Raw genomic sequence first — 15,600 nt, 5'->3', positions numbered from 1 at the left:
AAAACATTAATCCAGCAACGTAATGAACGTTCAACCAGACTTTTTTTGAATGTGTAATTTTCTTTTGTTTGTATTTTTGCATTTTTAATATAATATCATATTTTTTGTTTTGTTTTGTATAGCGCCATTTATGGTGACAATAGAGTCTGCAATTAAATATAGCAACCCTGGAAACCTTGCCAAACGTTTTCTCTATTCTAATGTTCTTGGGGTGTAGTGTTAGTCATCTTATAATTAATGTAGAAACGGAAATCACACTGTACCTGCTGTTCGTCTCTGTTATGGTGACACCTGCATAATTTCCCTCTCCCATACAGACAAAGGGATATCTGTGTGTGTCAACTTGTCATGCCCAGAGATGGGAAGTCATCAACAGACAGGCAAAAAAGTACACTGTACATTTTTTCAAATTGTTTTTACTTTACTATTTATTTTTGTGCCGACTTTATATTTGTACTCCTTACATTTCAACACAAATTTGTCTGTTTAGTAATTCATATTCTATTCTTTTATTTTCTTTCCAGACGTCATATTTGAGCACACACGCAGTAGATTCCTTCAAATGTTAAGGGGAAGATTAAAAAAGAGAAACTGGATCTGTAAATTGTCACTGAATCTTATTAACCTGGAGTCCCAGTCTCTGTCACAAAAATCATATATGTGATGGTTTAGGCCTGTTGGCAAACATTCATTAAAAATGTAGGCAATGGCATATAAAGAACCTTTTTTCCATGTCTTTTTACTTTTATACTTAAATTTCCAAGCCTTGTACTTTGTTACTTACTTAAGTAAAGAAGTTAAATCACTACTTGTACTTTTACCAGAGTATTTTCCCGTACTCAAGAATCTGTACTTCTATTTGAGTACGGGAAGTGAGTACTTTTGCCATCTCTGGTCATGCCTCACCTGTCCGCCAGGCGTCCTCAGTGTGTTTTCCTGCCTGGCACACCTGTCCATCATCTGCTAATCAGTTTGCTGCCTCCCTAGCTGCACCTCTTTACCTTTTTAGTCTTTTATTGCCTGTCTGTTGATGACTGTAAAACACTAAGACCCTTTTGAATAAACCGGTCCTCCCCAATTTGTATGGGATATTAATTCCTGATACAGTATAAGTTTTGGTCCCTTTTTTGCCTTTTTGAAGGAAAGTATTTCTTTCATTTTGTTCCTTGATTTGTCCTCTTGAAGAACCTCACATCCATTTTGCACGAGCATTTACCAATTCATTCACTGACAATCAAGATGAATTGAACTATATGTCATGTTTGGGTCACAAGATGTCAATAAATTTAAACATTTCCAGGAGCTGTTTTGGAGCCTGCAGAGCTTTCTTCACAACAAATCACAAAATGCAATTTCTATCGGGAAAAAAAACATTCACTGACAGCACCCCGGGTGCCACAATCTATGACCGAGCTCCACTATCCAGTCCGTTTTTTTCTGTAGTTGTCAGATGAGCAGTAATTATTTACTAGAAGTTATTTCTGTTATTCCTCACGCAAGTGAGGAAAAGGTCCCATTTCATTAAGAAATGTTTTGTGTTTAGTGCTAATAGGCAAATGTTAGCATGCTAACACACTAAACTACAAGAGTAAACATGGCAAACATAAATGCTTAACGTCAACATGTAAAGCATTGAGTGAATGTTAGCATGCTCTTTAGCATTCAGCACCAACTTTGGCCTTATAATCACGCGTAGCCACTAGCATTCTCAGTGGCAACCTTGGGCAGGTAGAGCAACAAAAAATAATCCAAACTGTTTCTAGTCATTCATGAAAAATTGCATTTTAATGCAATTAGATGACAAAAGTTGTTTTATCCATCATATATTTAGTTTTTGTATTATGGAAGAATATAATTTAGTGTTCTCTTTAATGAGTAAAAATCCTTATTTGCCTTTTTTTTTTCACAGGAAGAAGAATTAAGGAAAAGTGGGGAGGCCAAATACGCCCATCTGAGTAATGATCTTCATGTTTTAATTGAAGTCTTTGCTCCACCTGGAGAGGCCTATTCCCGCATGAGTCATGCCTTGGAGGAGATTAAAAAATTCCTAGTTCCAGTAAGTTTATTCTTATTTTTTCCAGCTAATTTTCATTCCTGTGCGCCATGTATAAACATCCGTCATGATGACTTGATCATTTCTCCCCCAGGCTTATTAACAACAGAGAGTTAACAGTATCCAGGATTTGTTAACATAAGAGTAAGATATAAGTGTGAAGCTGTATATGTGTTACAACCACTGCCCTGTTATGTCCTTACTTATAAATGAAAAATAATGTATTCAGCAATTAATGTGCAGTATGGGAAAAAGTTGCAAGACACCAGCAGCTTATAGCCCGGAGAACTTAGCAATAATTAATGTGCATGTTGTGTACTCTTGCTGAGTCTAAGCTGTAAATATTAATCAAGCTTTGCAAATGTGACAAGCCTAATAGAGGAATTGTGCTGCTTGAGTCTACTTTATGGAGTTTATGCTTCTTCTTATACTGAGCCAATGTATTTACAAGCATGTCTGTTCACTGAGCCAAGAGGATGATAATACCGCATCTGCACCGAGCAGTTCAGAGCCTTCCAAATACAAATTACGTAACACCGTCTGCCAAAACACAAGTAAAGGCATACAGGGTTATTAATCTGCTCCTGATGTTTCTGTGTGTTGAAATTCAGGAAAAACACTCACTCAAAATAAATCACTGGACATGTCTTACATGTCAAACAGGTCTTTTGTCTTCAAACAGTTTTTCAAAGGATGGCAAATATTTCAATGAAAGTCAAGTAAAAGCTAAACATATTTGGTTGTGGGTTGTGGTCACTGTACAAACTGCAGTAAATGCAATGCTTTACTGCAAGACAGTCTTTCCAAGAATTTAAATTGCTGGCAGAGAAAAGATGAGGTATTGTGTATTCTAAATTAGTCTAAAAAGGATTGGCTGTAATACAGTTCTTTTTTAATAGGCGCACACATTCAATGAGCACATACAGTTTAGGCAATACAATAGTTTGTGAAAATCAAAAACCATTTCAGTAAGATTTAACTAAGTGACATAAAGGCTGAAAATCCTTACTGTAGATGAGAATGCACATAGAATGTTAATTAGTGGCAGGTGGGAGTGGAAAATGCAATCTCCAATGCTGATTGATTATTGTGTAACTGCTGATTCAGCAGCATTTACAGTTTTGTACAGTAGTACAGTATATTAAGTTTAGAAATACTATACTATGATTTTTTTTTACTTATCATACTTTGAGTTTTTTGACATACCATACTATGACTTTTTAATGGCTTTTTTCGACATACTATACTATGGCTGTTTTCAACATATATTCTTTGTAGGCACAGTGTATAGCGCTGCTCCAACAGCGAACCCAAAAATAGACTCTGTCCCAGGTTTAATATCCAGTTTGTGGTGGCCCTTGTGATGACGTTTTACACTACACTTACATTTTCTTTTTTTTTGAACATGCCATACTTCACTTTTTAATGGCTTTTTTCAACATACTATGCTAGGACTGTTCATCATAAATTCTTTGGTGGCACAGTGGATAGCACTTCTCTAACAGCGAAACAGAGAGTAGGTACTGCACACTCTGAAACTGGTTCGATTTTTAAATTACTTTTTTCTACATACTATACTATGACAATTTTTCGACATACTATACTATCATTTTTTTGTCACTTGTTTTCAAATACAATACTATGACATTTTTATGACGTTTTTCAAAATACTACACTGGCTCAGAAGTTAGCACTCCTGTCAACATGCAACCAGCAAGTAATCACTGCACACTCACACTCACAGTCCAGTCTGGCCCTTTCCTCTTTGACTTTGTAACGGCTTTGTTTGGTTTACAATATTTGGACTTTTTTCAACATGCTAAAGTTTTCAATTTTAATGGCTTTGTTTGACATAATATACTATGACTTTGTTATCACTTTTTTAGACATACATACTATGAATTTTGTGTCACTTTTTTTCAACTTCACTTTTTAGACATACTTTACCATGAGTTTTATCGCTATATTATACTACGACTTTTTATCACTTTTTTCGATGTACAATGCTATGACTTTTTAATGCCTTTTTTGGTCATACTATGCTATGACTGTTTTTTGACATACCATACTTTGACTTTTAAATGCTTTTTTTTAACATACTCTACCATGACAATTTCATCACTTTTTTGACATGACATATGACTTTTAAATGACTTTTTTCTACATACTGTATACTATGACCATTTTTAACATATTATACTTTTACTTTTTTAAACACTTTTTTCAACATACAATACTATGACTTTTTTATAACGTTTTTCAACATAAGAAACTATGAATTTTTCGACAACTTTTTAATGTCTTTTTTCGACATACTTTGCTGTGACTGTTTTAAACAGAAATTCATTAAAATAAATACATACATAATATGACATTTTAATTGCTTTTTTCAACATACTATGCCAACACTGTTTTCAACATAGTTACTTTTGTGGTACACTTGGTCAGTGGTTAGCACTGCTGCTAACACGCAACCAGCAAGTAATTCCTGCGTGCTCATTCCCAGTCCAGGCTGGCCTTTTACTCTTTGACTTTTTAACGGCTTTGTTCAACATACAATTCTATCAATGTTTTCAACATAAATCATTTGGTGACACAGTGAATCCAACAGCAAACCAGCAAGTAGTCACTACGCCCTCCGACCCAGGTTTATTACCCATTCCGGGCTAGCCCTTTTCATGACATTTTTTTCATTAATGTAAGTTATATCTTGCTCTTAATCAGATCTTACGTCCTACCTTTCATTGTCTTTTCATCGTGAACATGAATGAAACACCAGAATATTTAGAAAAGTTAGAAAGGGGGAAAACATCACTTTTTTTCCTGAAACTTAATCATCAATGTGATCAATAAAATTAATAAAATGTTATAGCATATGCTTGCTCCTTCAGAGATCTTGGCAAATGATTTTCAAATTAACTGGTCATAATGTGACACAACAGGCATCTGTCAGTATCCAGTGACAGATGTTTCCTGCCTCTGGTGGAGAGTGGAAAGTGTGTCCTGCTTTTTGTCTTGTTTTCATTGCTTCACTGTGTATTACAAATGTGGTTACTGTATTGTTGTTGTTGTTGTTGTGAGTGCAACTTCAAGTAAATTGCTATTGGAGATGGGTTTGGTTGAAAACATTTAGCATAAAAAGAGCAATCACCAAGAGAAATCTGTATGTGGATAAATGTTACTTCATATGAATTCACTTACCACATACCAAAGTATTTCCAATCCATCAAAACATTGCTGAAATATTTGATTCCAATGCTTTCATGGACTCTCTATAGGCTTCTCCCTGCCTCCACGTCCCCCGGATTGTCTGCGAGCTTCTCCTGATTATATGGTAATTTTTCTACTGTGTGACAGGAAGTTGCATAGTTATGTTTACAAAAACAGCTGCTACAGGGCCATAACGTAAGATACAAGGTAATAGAGCCCTTAATACTTTGTTGTGTTTCTTTAAAAATAAACAATGGACAAATAGAGTCTTTAAACGCTTCAAATGTAAAGTTATTCGCTGTCAAAGTGATGCCAAAATGAATGGCAGTCAATGTAATGCTAGCAGAAGAAGAAGAATTTCCCCGTGGGACGTACGTTTTCTGGATGCTTGCTTACCCCCTTGAGGATAACATACCCAAATCTCCAATCAAACTGTCAGTGGTCAAGTTGCATTCTGGGTAATATATGTGCCAGGTGTGAAAAGGAGGGAGAATGTTTTTGATTTGTTTTACTTCAAAGTGGAGAGCAATTCTAAATTGATGGACTACTTTTTTAATCTACAAGACATCAGTTCGTTGTCAGCTCAGCATGTAAAATGTAGAATGCACCAAATACAAGTTGGCTCAGGAGAAAAAAAAAGGCTAAATTTATGAGCCAGTTACAAACCTTCATGATAGAGCCAGCTGGTGTGCAACACCATTGCTTCTTGCTGCTGGCCCAACAAGTAAACTAGTCCTTCTCTATAGGCCAATCAACACCTGATTATGTGCCATTATGCTTCAGGAACCAATCTAAAGAGACGTGTAGCTGTCTTCCACAGTGACAATGTGTGGTAAAGTGACTTGCGCTGCTGGTTGCAGCTGGCAATCTATCAGAGCATGTGAGCTTAGTTGAGAGACACTCATGATCATTTTTTTTTCTTTCACTTTTACTCCTCTTTCTTCTCATCTATCTTTAAAGAAAAAAATTAATGTGGTCCATCTTCAACCAAAGTAAAATCCATTTTAATATAGCGTCATCCCTGTGATGTCTTAAAATAAATAGCCCTGTCTAACACACAAAGGTAATGCTCACCAAGGGTTGATCAATAGAAGTAGACTTAAAAGTAGGAAAAAAAACCTGCACACACTGAATGCATGTGCATTTCTTTTTTGTTCAAATGACACTTCAGCCCTTGGGCTTTCTTCAAAATGATAATTGTTGATCTTTAAAAAGGCCTCAAGGCTGGAAACATCATCTGAATGAAATAGAAATGCATATGGAGCCAGAGTGTGCATACCTTTTTCTACTTTCTAATCCTGCCTCCCTCTGAGCTCCTATCTACAAAACAGGAAAAATGTATATCAATTATTTTATTCCGATATAAAAAAAAACGGTATCTTCTGATATGAATCACAATTAAAAACACACATTCACATTAACAGTGTGACAATTTCCAATTACAATTTACATGAATTATGCTGTGTAATTAATTTTGTCCTGAGCAGAAATGGAACACACAGGAGAGCCATCTTGTCTGAACGGGAGCCCTCATATCTGCCATAAAACAAAATCTAACAACAGAAATGCTGTCAGTGCTGTCAGCTCACAGTTATGCACCCTAGAAAAGAAAAGAAATGCAAACAGGAACCTTAATCAGTTGAATATTGTAGATACAGACTGAGAGTGACAAGCACTGGAGAAGTATAGGAGCTCTTGCTCTCAGCTGGATAAGCTTGTGGTCTTCATCTCAGGCCAAATTGCATTTTGGCAGACGGAGGGTGGCACAGATGCTTGAATAAGATATGTGGGAGTAATTTGTTTTTTCATGAAGTCAAACGTGAAGTAAAACTACAATATAAATGCTATTAAAACGTGACTGTTTTGTATTGAAATTTTATGTAATCTAGTTGATCCAAGTGAGAATGAGCCTCATCACCAACACTGAAGATTGGCCTGATGTTGCAGAGGCACTTATGCAAATATTGCACAGGTGTTTTTAACAATGCAGGTCAAATTTTGCTTTAGAAATAAGAGAGGTGTAATTTGTGGTGTAAGTTAACTTTAAAGAACTTGACATTTATTAACATAGATTGTATTCTATAGTAGCACACAATATATTTATTAGTCGTGTATTAGTCAAAAGGTTAAGGTAGTTAAGGTAGGTTAAGGTAGTGTATTAGCCAAAAGGTTGGACAGGCTTTCCTATTCAAGTGAATGAGAAAGTGTGTCCAAACCTTTGACTGGTACTGTCAGTATAAACAAATTTCAGGTTTCACATTGTTGTTCACTTATGCTTTGCTGCATTAGGAACTCGAAAGTATGTATTCAGCATCAAACCATGCACCCATGGTCATGAAGCAGCACTATAAAGTTAGACGCACAAGCACAAATCACCAAATTAGGAATTCAAGTTTAAACAATTCTTTTGTTAGAAACTAGAAATGAGCAATTCATGCGGAAAAACGTGTGGGCATGGACATATGTACATACAGTAAAACTTAACAAACATATCAAGAAACAGATGATCAAGAACAGCTGCTTATGTGCCTCTGGATCAACTGGCCTTATGTGCTATGGGAGGACAAGAACATCTTTCAGTAGGTTGTTATTTCAGACTTTTTTTCAGTTGGAAAAGATGGTATTTGCACACAGCATGTGCTGTGCACTGTATGGATTTACGTTCTCTCTAAGATGTAAAGTAAAGTTGGATTTTACCATTGATGTTATTGCAAACCACGCAATGGTCTCCTTTCCACTGCTTTTAAAACAGGTTTACACAGATGCCATTTATTTTTGTAAATTGAAACAAAATCATTCTCCGAGGGTGCCATTTCTGCAAAATGAGTGCATGTTTGTAGAACCATACGTCCCTGCAAATTTACCTGTATGCATGCTGTGTAAGGGAACATAATGTATCACACATTTCAATTCTGCCCATCCAGCAGTGCAGACACAACATTTTGTGAGAGGAAGCTGTTTCTGTGAGAGTTGTTTCCTCAAACATTCCATTCACCAAATATGAGAGGGGGTGTGCAGTCATCTAGATGGATGGAGATGGTAAGAGTCCTTTGCGTCAGCTGATCAAACATGAGATACATATTGACAGACACTTTGTTAGCTCTTGGAAATTGAAATTGGTTCATTCACACTCTGTTCCATAAATCTGAATCTCTGAATACACTGTATATTACCAATGACTTCTTAGATCTGTCCTCTTATGAAGCTAATGTTTATAAACATCATCTGACATCTACAATGTTATAATAGTAATCTCATTAAAGTGGTATTAATAGTATGGATCAAATAGTCACTGTAGCTACCTTTAGATAACTTATTAGTTTATCCAACAAAGACTGAATCAAAATCTGGAATTAATTTGTTGTCTTTGTTTATCTCTCTAATATGTTTTCTGTTGGAGAAAAACTATTTACTCATTAAAATAATGTCACTAGATGTCTCAAGGTCTCAGAGGAGATCAACATCTCTTTGTAATTAAAGATCCACTGAGACTGATTATCTAAAAATGCTGAATTGATTTGTATGTGGTATTGTTTGCCAGAAAAATGTCCAAGGCTACAGGAGCAGTTCTTTCGTAAATGGTCCTGCAGCAAGCAGCAGACTGACTCATATCACTGAGAGATAAGATAAGCCAAATGCTTAGGGCAATAAATCAGTCAACACAGCCAGCAACAGAAACATGTAGCAGGTAGACAAAAACACAAGAGTGATTGGTATCACCAAGCTTCGTTTGCTGACCCCTTGAAGTTTAACTTTAGCTCTGTGAAGGGCATTGTGTGTGTTCACGGAGTCATGCATGGTCAGAGTTAATCTCAGTGAGCAAACAGTCTGACCTGAGAAGCCTCAGCATGGGGTTTATCTCTGTATACTCATGTTAACGCCTCTGTCAACAGTTAACTTTTACAAGCTCTGGCAGATTTGTTGTGCTTTGGATAAGCTGCCAGCTTTCCAATTAAAATCCCTGCCAGTCTCCTTCAAACCATCAGAGTGCTGTAGGCCTTATTAATTCATTAACAAGAGAAGCACATGTGTACAGTGTATTTTTTCTACTCCTCCTGTGATGGGGGAGTCAAACTGTGTGCATGATATGGTCCCTGTATGATATATATCCTATTACCTTAAATGGAGAAACTCGAATAACGTGACAATGATTTGTTTTTTGTTTTTTGTGTTATAAGGTGTTCAAGGTGGACACACATACAATTGTTTGTCCTCAATTCGTACCAGCTGGGGACCTCTGTTTCATGTCATAATTAATTTAATTTTCACAATATTCAGTGCTTACGTGTGATAAAATATATTGCGTTTTTATGAAGTGGTACTTTTTCTGTTTTCCTTTATCGGTACCTAAATAAGTTGGCATTATTGAACCTCTAAGTTGGAGAATATCTACTGTAACTGCCTATGGTCCTAAAGCAACACGTTTAACTGTAGCACATACGTTTGTAAATCGATGGTTGAAGATCCAAACATGTGTTCTGGTATCACCTAGCCCAGGATCTTAAAGATTCCCTTTTGACATGTTTTAAAACGTACAAAAGTACTCTGCTTGAAACAATTTGTGTCTGATATAGTTTTTTCACAAAAAAGTTCACTACAACTAGTAAAAGATTATAAACAATTAAATTATTTCTACTCCTTCTCCCTCATTAAACCATGCATAATATATGAATACGCAAAGTTTAAATGGGGCCCTGTGGTGTATTCTGTTTACATTCAGTTTTACTCACCAAAAACCCATTGTGTGTCTCACTGAGGTTTTAAGAAACATGTTGGGTGTGTTTCCTTCCTGATAACACATTTGGAAAGCCAGTTTTTCATAATAGTTAAAAACCTGTATTGTTTACATCCATGTTTACTGGCTTTGGGCCTTGGGATAGCGGGGACCCACACAAAGATGTTACTCCATAGCGTTAATAGTGGTGAAGAACTCCACAGGGAACCTTTAACTGTTGGATACAAGATGTTTCCTACTTCACTGACAAGACATGTTCACTACATGGTGCACTGGAGACGAGTTTCCGCACCACACTTGTGTAAGTTTCATATTGGACAATGATTGGCTGCCAAACTAGTTGTGATGTCACACTTAGACTTAGACTTAGACTTCTCTTTATTAATCCTTTTGGGATGACTCCCGCAAGAAAATTGAAATTTCCAGCATCCGTTTTAGCAGAAAAAGAAAAATGACAGTATAAAGATAACAAAAATAGCAGTAATAATAATAATAATAACAAAAGGAACATTTGTCAATAAAAAGACATAAAAAGACATCAACCATAAATTATCAGTCGAAAGGAACACGTCATATTCTCAGATTTAAGGCAACCACAGAGGAGCTTTTCCTCATCCGCAGCCAAGCCTTCAAATGTCAAACTGAAAATCAATCTGCACATCGAAGGTAAAACATTCAAGTAAAAGAAAAAAAACATAACGTTTTGGAGTAGAGGAGGACTCAAATCTTTTCAACATATTGATAAGTTGATGCTGAAAAGACCCACTAACAATATTAATCTAAAAAAATCTGAGAAAACTATGTATTTTAGGACAGGGGTGGCCTAAAGGTTAGAGCCGCGAACTTGTGACTGGGAGATCGTCGGTTCAATCCCCAGAACGACAGAATAAAATCTGGGTGGGGAAAGTGAAAGAGCACGTGTCCCTCCCTCATTATCACTACTGAGCACTGAGGTTCCCTTGAGCAAGGCCCTTAACCTTCCAGGTGTGACTGTGATCAGGGTGTTCTTGCAAAACCATGATTAAATGAAGGTTAAAAAAAAAATACCATGAGTGTGATTGCACATTTGGCTGCTAAAATGTTGCCTGAGTCCACAAGAATGTTTACTCTCCACACATGTATACATTTATTGTCAAATTGTCTGTAGAGTTTCACAGTTTTTGCCTTTCACACAGAATCATTTAAATCTAATAGTAGGCTTTTGTAAAAGATTTGATTACATTCAGTGTCAAAAAGATGCAAATCATAGAGTAGACAAATACTCTGCTGTAATATCCTCAGGACTCAGAATGGTGAAGGTGGCCTTATACATAATGGAAATATAGTGTAGCATGAAAAGAAGGTGAAATACCTGTCAACGATGACATCATCCACCAGAATATTACATTATACTGTGTGAATGAGCTGTAATCTCACTTACACAGAACCTGCACACCCATTAATGATATGTCCTTGTCATATCAATACACTCTACACAGAATTATATCTCGTGAATCAATGTGCAATTAACTTACTGTTGTATAGCAATACCTGGGTAGCTCACCTTGTAAAGCATGCGCCCCATGTACAGAGGCTTGCTTCCTGGCGGCAGAGAGGGAGATGGATATGCCACAAAGGGTTGCGGTATATCCGTCTCCCTCTCTCTCCACTTTCAAGTCTAAATAAAGGCCTAAAATGCCACAAAATATTATTTAAAAATCTGTTGTGTTTAAACAGAAATTGCTCTCATTAGATTAGATTAGATTCAACTTTATTGTCATTACACAGGTACAGGTACAAGGAAACAAAATGCAGTTTGGGTCTAACCAGAAGTATAATAGTAGTAAGTGCAGGATATACAATGGTTTCATAAGTGCAGGACATGGATATGTACTGGATAAACACAGAAATGAATACTATTATAAACAGATTTTTACAGATGGGTTTGTCTTATGAATATAAAATATAGATAAGTATTGTGAGCAAGATTTACAGCTGGATATGTACTGAATATAATATACAGGTGGATATTACTATAAGTAGAAATTTTACAGACATGTGCAAATAACATAATATACTAATGGTTTACAGAGTTTACAGGTGAGTATGTACTATGAATTTATATACAGGCAGCTATTATTATAGACAGAATTTTTACAGATAGATATAATAAGTTATCATATCTTTCACTGTTTAACATTTCTGGAAACCAGTTTTTGCAAACACAAATTGTTGGTCTTACTTTGTCTGTAATGACCTCTATTTATATTGCAATTTGTGTGTGTGGGGGGGGGCTTTCTGGCTCCACTTCCAGTGCCTGACACCCAGTCATACAGTCAGAAAGTCAGGTTATTGCCTCCATTGCTTTGGTGTCATTACAAAAAATGTAGCCAAATGTAGGGTACCAAATCTTGTGTGCTTTGCTTAAGTGTTTATGAGAAAAAAAGTCTGTTTATCTGTCAGCAATGACAAGATAATGACTCTGTTTTGTCCACTCCCTTATGATCTGTATCATCTTTGATAACGGGTTGAGAGAAATGGTTCAAACTCACAAGATTACGATATTTTTTACAAAGTTGTTGAAACTTATGGGCTGTATGTGCTGACAAAATAAGCAATGTTTTAGTTTTTTTCCCCTTTGTCCTCGTTCTTCTCCACGTACAGGTTTGGGAAATGTATTCCTTATTTGGTCTTCCAGCCATTCAGAAGGCCATTTGTTGTCACAATTTTAACACCCTTTTCCCTTTTTTTAATCATACTAATACACTGCTAACAATACATCCACGGCTGTTATGAACAATATTTATTGTCGTTTCTTACACTAATAATCTCTTCCCTGCATTTTGTGTCCAAACAAAACCAAAAAGAAAACATTCTTCATTGAGTATTCAATGCTCGGTAACGCCATGTGTTTCCTGTGTGTGTCAAGATCATTTTGATCAGATGACATTTGCTGCTGTTGCGAGCATCTGTTGCAGTAAGAAGACAAATGTCCTTGTTTTTGAAACATGCTGTATTTTGTTCCCCGCAGGACTACAATGACGAGATCAGACAGGAGCAACTGAGAGAGCTCTCCCTGTTGAACGGCTCAGACAAGTCAAGCAGAGGAAGGAGTGTGCAAGGAAGGAGCGTACGACAAGCAACTACAATATCCACAGGGTAAAGTACTGAATACAGTTGTTTAAAAGAAAGGTTTTCTGAAAGAAGTTGAGTATTCATTCAAATACAATGATCAGGGCTACTTAAAGTTATGAATTTTTGAAGGTTACTTTTATCAGAAAAGATTCTTGAGAAAATGGGGCAGTCTTCATTTCAGAACACTTCTGCTCTAAAAGCTGAATTTCGTACTTAACACTTTTTGTTTTTTGTCTTACATGTTAAAACTTACAATCTTAACATGTAACTTACAGTTGCAATATGTACAGTTCACATACTGGTAATAACATAAATGGGTATTCCCCATCGTCACAGTTACAGACTTTACATACTTCCCTTGAAGCATAACTCTCGCCAAAATGCACCACTTTTAAGATTCACCATATTCTCGTTTTGGGTCAAAAGGGCCTACAAACACTCAAAACACTGAAACTCTGCTTGAAGTATCACCAGGGGCTCTACACATGAACTTGAGCATTGAGAACATTGTTTGTGTACACATAGTTACTAAAAAGAGAGGTTTTGAACGACTCACTTTAGCTGTTGGTTTTTCCGGTTGCTGCCATCTCGCCAGTCAATCCCACCCATTTGTTTTTCACTGCAATATGATGCATACTAAAATCTTGTGTGCCCTGTTGTAAATGGCAAACACAAATTTTAATTAAAAAGCAGGAAGTAGCCGCCTTCATTGTGAATTTTCAGATTTATTGGTTAACTGGCAAATATTTTCAGGAACATTAACTTTTTCTTAGTTATCTTTCTTCTCAGTTTAATAGTTTTAACAGTATTTGCTTCTTCTTTTTTTAAAGAATTCCAATTATGCTGTCTTCAACTCAAATATTGGCTGATTTTCATGTACTGTACTGAAGCTCAAGGGGATTTTAGGATGCAGGCAAGACCAGCTACAGAAAAATGTAATGTTAGAGAGCATTTGACTGGCTTAGCCATGCATGCAGCTGGTCGTGTGAAATGCCTGCCTCTTCCAGTCTACTTTTAAATTGTCCGTAATCTACTCGAGCCATGGCCGTTGTTCAGGAGTAACCAGGTACATTTTGTAATGACAGCCTGGCTTGCTGAAGGCAGCACATGTAGATGAGCTAAATCCTGCAGTAACATGGAACGCTCCCAATTTAAAGTCATCACCACCACTTCCCAACCTAGATTTTTTTGGTGCAATGATAAGCCATTATAGTAAATCTCCATGAAAAATATGCTCCAGTAATTCCCCTTTGAGTGCTTCTATTTTTGGATCACAATGGGCTGCTACCTAGTGAACGATGTGCCAGAGAAAGAAAGGGTATCCTAGCCCACCTACATCATGCTGTTGTTAAAATGCTAAGTTAGCAGACAATAGACGGCTTTGCAATGCTAAATCCACCCTTAAAGCCCTGCACAGTTCATGTGGTTCTGCGACTGGATGGTCACACCTCCATAAAAGACACATTCCACCTTCAATCCCTCCTGCCTGCCCTTTAATGTCTCTCTACTGGTCAGAGTTGAATAAGGCTTTGTATGTTTACAACCTGAGTGTACTCTGCAGCTTCAGGCTGATGGAGGTGTGATTTTGTACAAACACTGTTTCAGCATGTTATTGAAATAACCACGCTACGTCCCACAGGCATGTTTGCAGAGCTGAGAAAGACACAAAGTGACACTCTTGAGCCCTCTGATCATTACAAGATCTACCTCAGTGCCAGCGGAGGTTATGCTTATCTTGTGATTCACTCGAGCACACTATATGACAACCACCAACTGAGGCAGCCTGCACATAAGCAGCGGGAGTTAACAGATTTCTTAATGTCTTAACTCCACTTTTTTACTGAAATCACTGCAGCATTCTTTAGGCAACATGATGCCATGTTGGTTTGCTTGTTTGCTTTCCCAGGGGCCACAGAGGCACAGGAAGGAGTGCAGCAGCACCTCGGGGGACAGCGGCAGTGGCACACAGCAAACTTCCCACGACTGTTTTAGCAAGGGAGGTACAAGCCCTGAGAGCCAGGGTGGCAGCAGGGAGTGCAGGATACAGGCCCCCGCTGTTGGCAGTCACACATGATTCATACGACGACTATGTAAGTCCAATCATCTCTGCACACGCTGAAAAGTATAGTTGATCATTTTACTTGAACTGTGTGTGAATCAGACTTGGTTTAATCCCCTTTCATGTGAGTCTTGCTTTACATGAAGAGGTAGGGCATCCATAGACATGTGTTTTAAACATTAGGGCAAGCAGGACATTAATCGAATATAATTGTATTTAATTAACTTAAAATTATAATTTTTTATCATTTTTTTAAGGAATAACTTACATTTTTTGGATCTCCTAGACAGCCCTTGGTTTCCATTTATACAAGCATAGTATTAAAATCAACTTGCTTGACCTAGTAGTTGATCATCCTCTTCATCTTTTGTTAGACAGTCAAAGTATCATTGAGACAATGCACTTGCATGCAGAGATAATTTTCTTTGA

The 15,600-nt window shown here is 36.9% G+C and overlaps 1 protein-coding gene across 5 annotated transcripts in view; it reads left to right on the top strand.

The window, feature by feature from the left end:
• The window catches only part of khdrbs2 (KH domain containing, RNA binding, signal transduction associated 2), a 71,830-nt gene that overhangs the window by 37,663 nt on the left and 18,567 nt on the right, over nt 1-15,600 (top strand). For all 5 annotated transcript variants that reach the window (XR_004335909.1, XR_004335910.1, XR_004335912.1 and 2 more), the window contains exons 4-6: nt 1,910-2,056; nt 13,009-13,136; nt 15,019-15,202. Coding sequence is in view for 1 of the 5 variants with exons in the window: in XM_032541471.1 (XP_032397362.1) it covers nt 1,910-2,056; nt 13,009-13,136; nt 15,019-15,202 (459 nt within the window). In the remaining 4 variants the exon portion in view is untranslated. The remainder of the gene's footprint in view (nt 1-1,909; nt 2,057-13,008; nt 13,137-15,018; nt 15,203-15,600) is intronic.

Source organism: Etheostoma spectabile, chromosome 17 (genome assembly GCF_008692095.1).
Source record: "Etheostoma spectabile isolate EspeVRDwgs_2016 chromosome 17, UIUC_Espe_1.0, whole genome shotgun sequence".
Classification (NCBI taxonomy): domain Eukaryota; kingdom Metazoa; phylum Chordata; class Actinopteri; order Perciformes; family Percidae; genus Etheostoma; species Etheostoma spectabile.
Note: the sequence above shows the minus strand (reverse complement) of the source record. Positions and strands in the feature narration are given on the sequence as shown.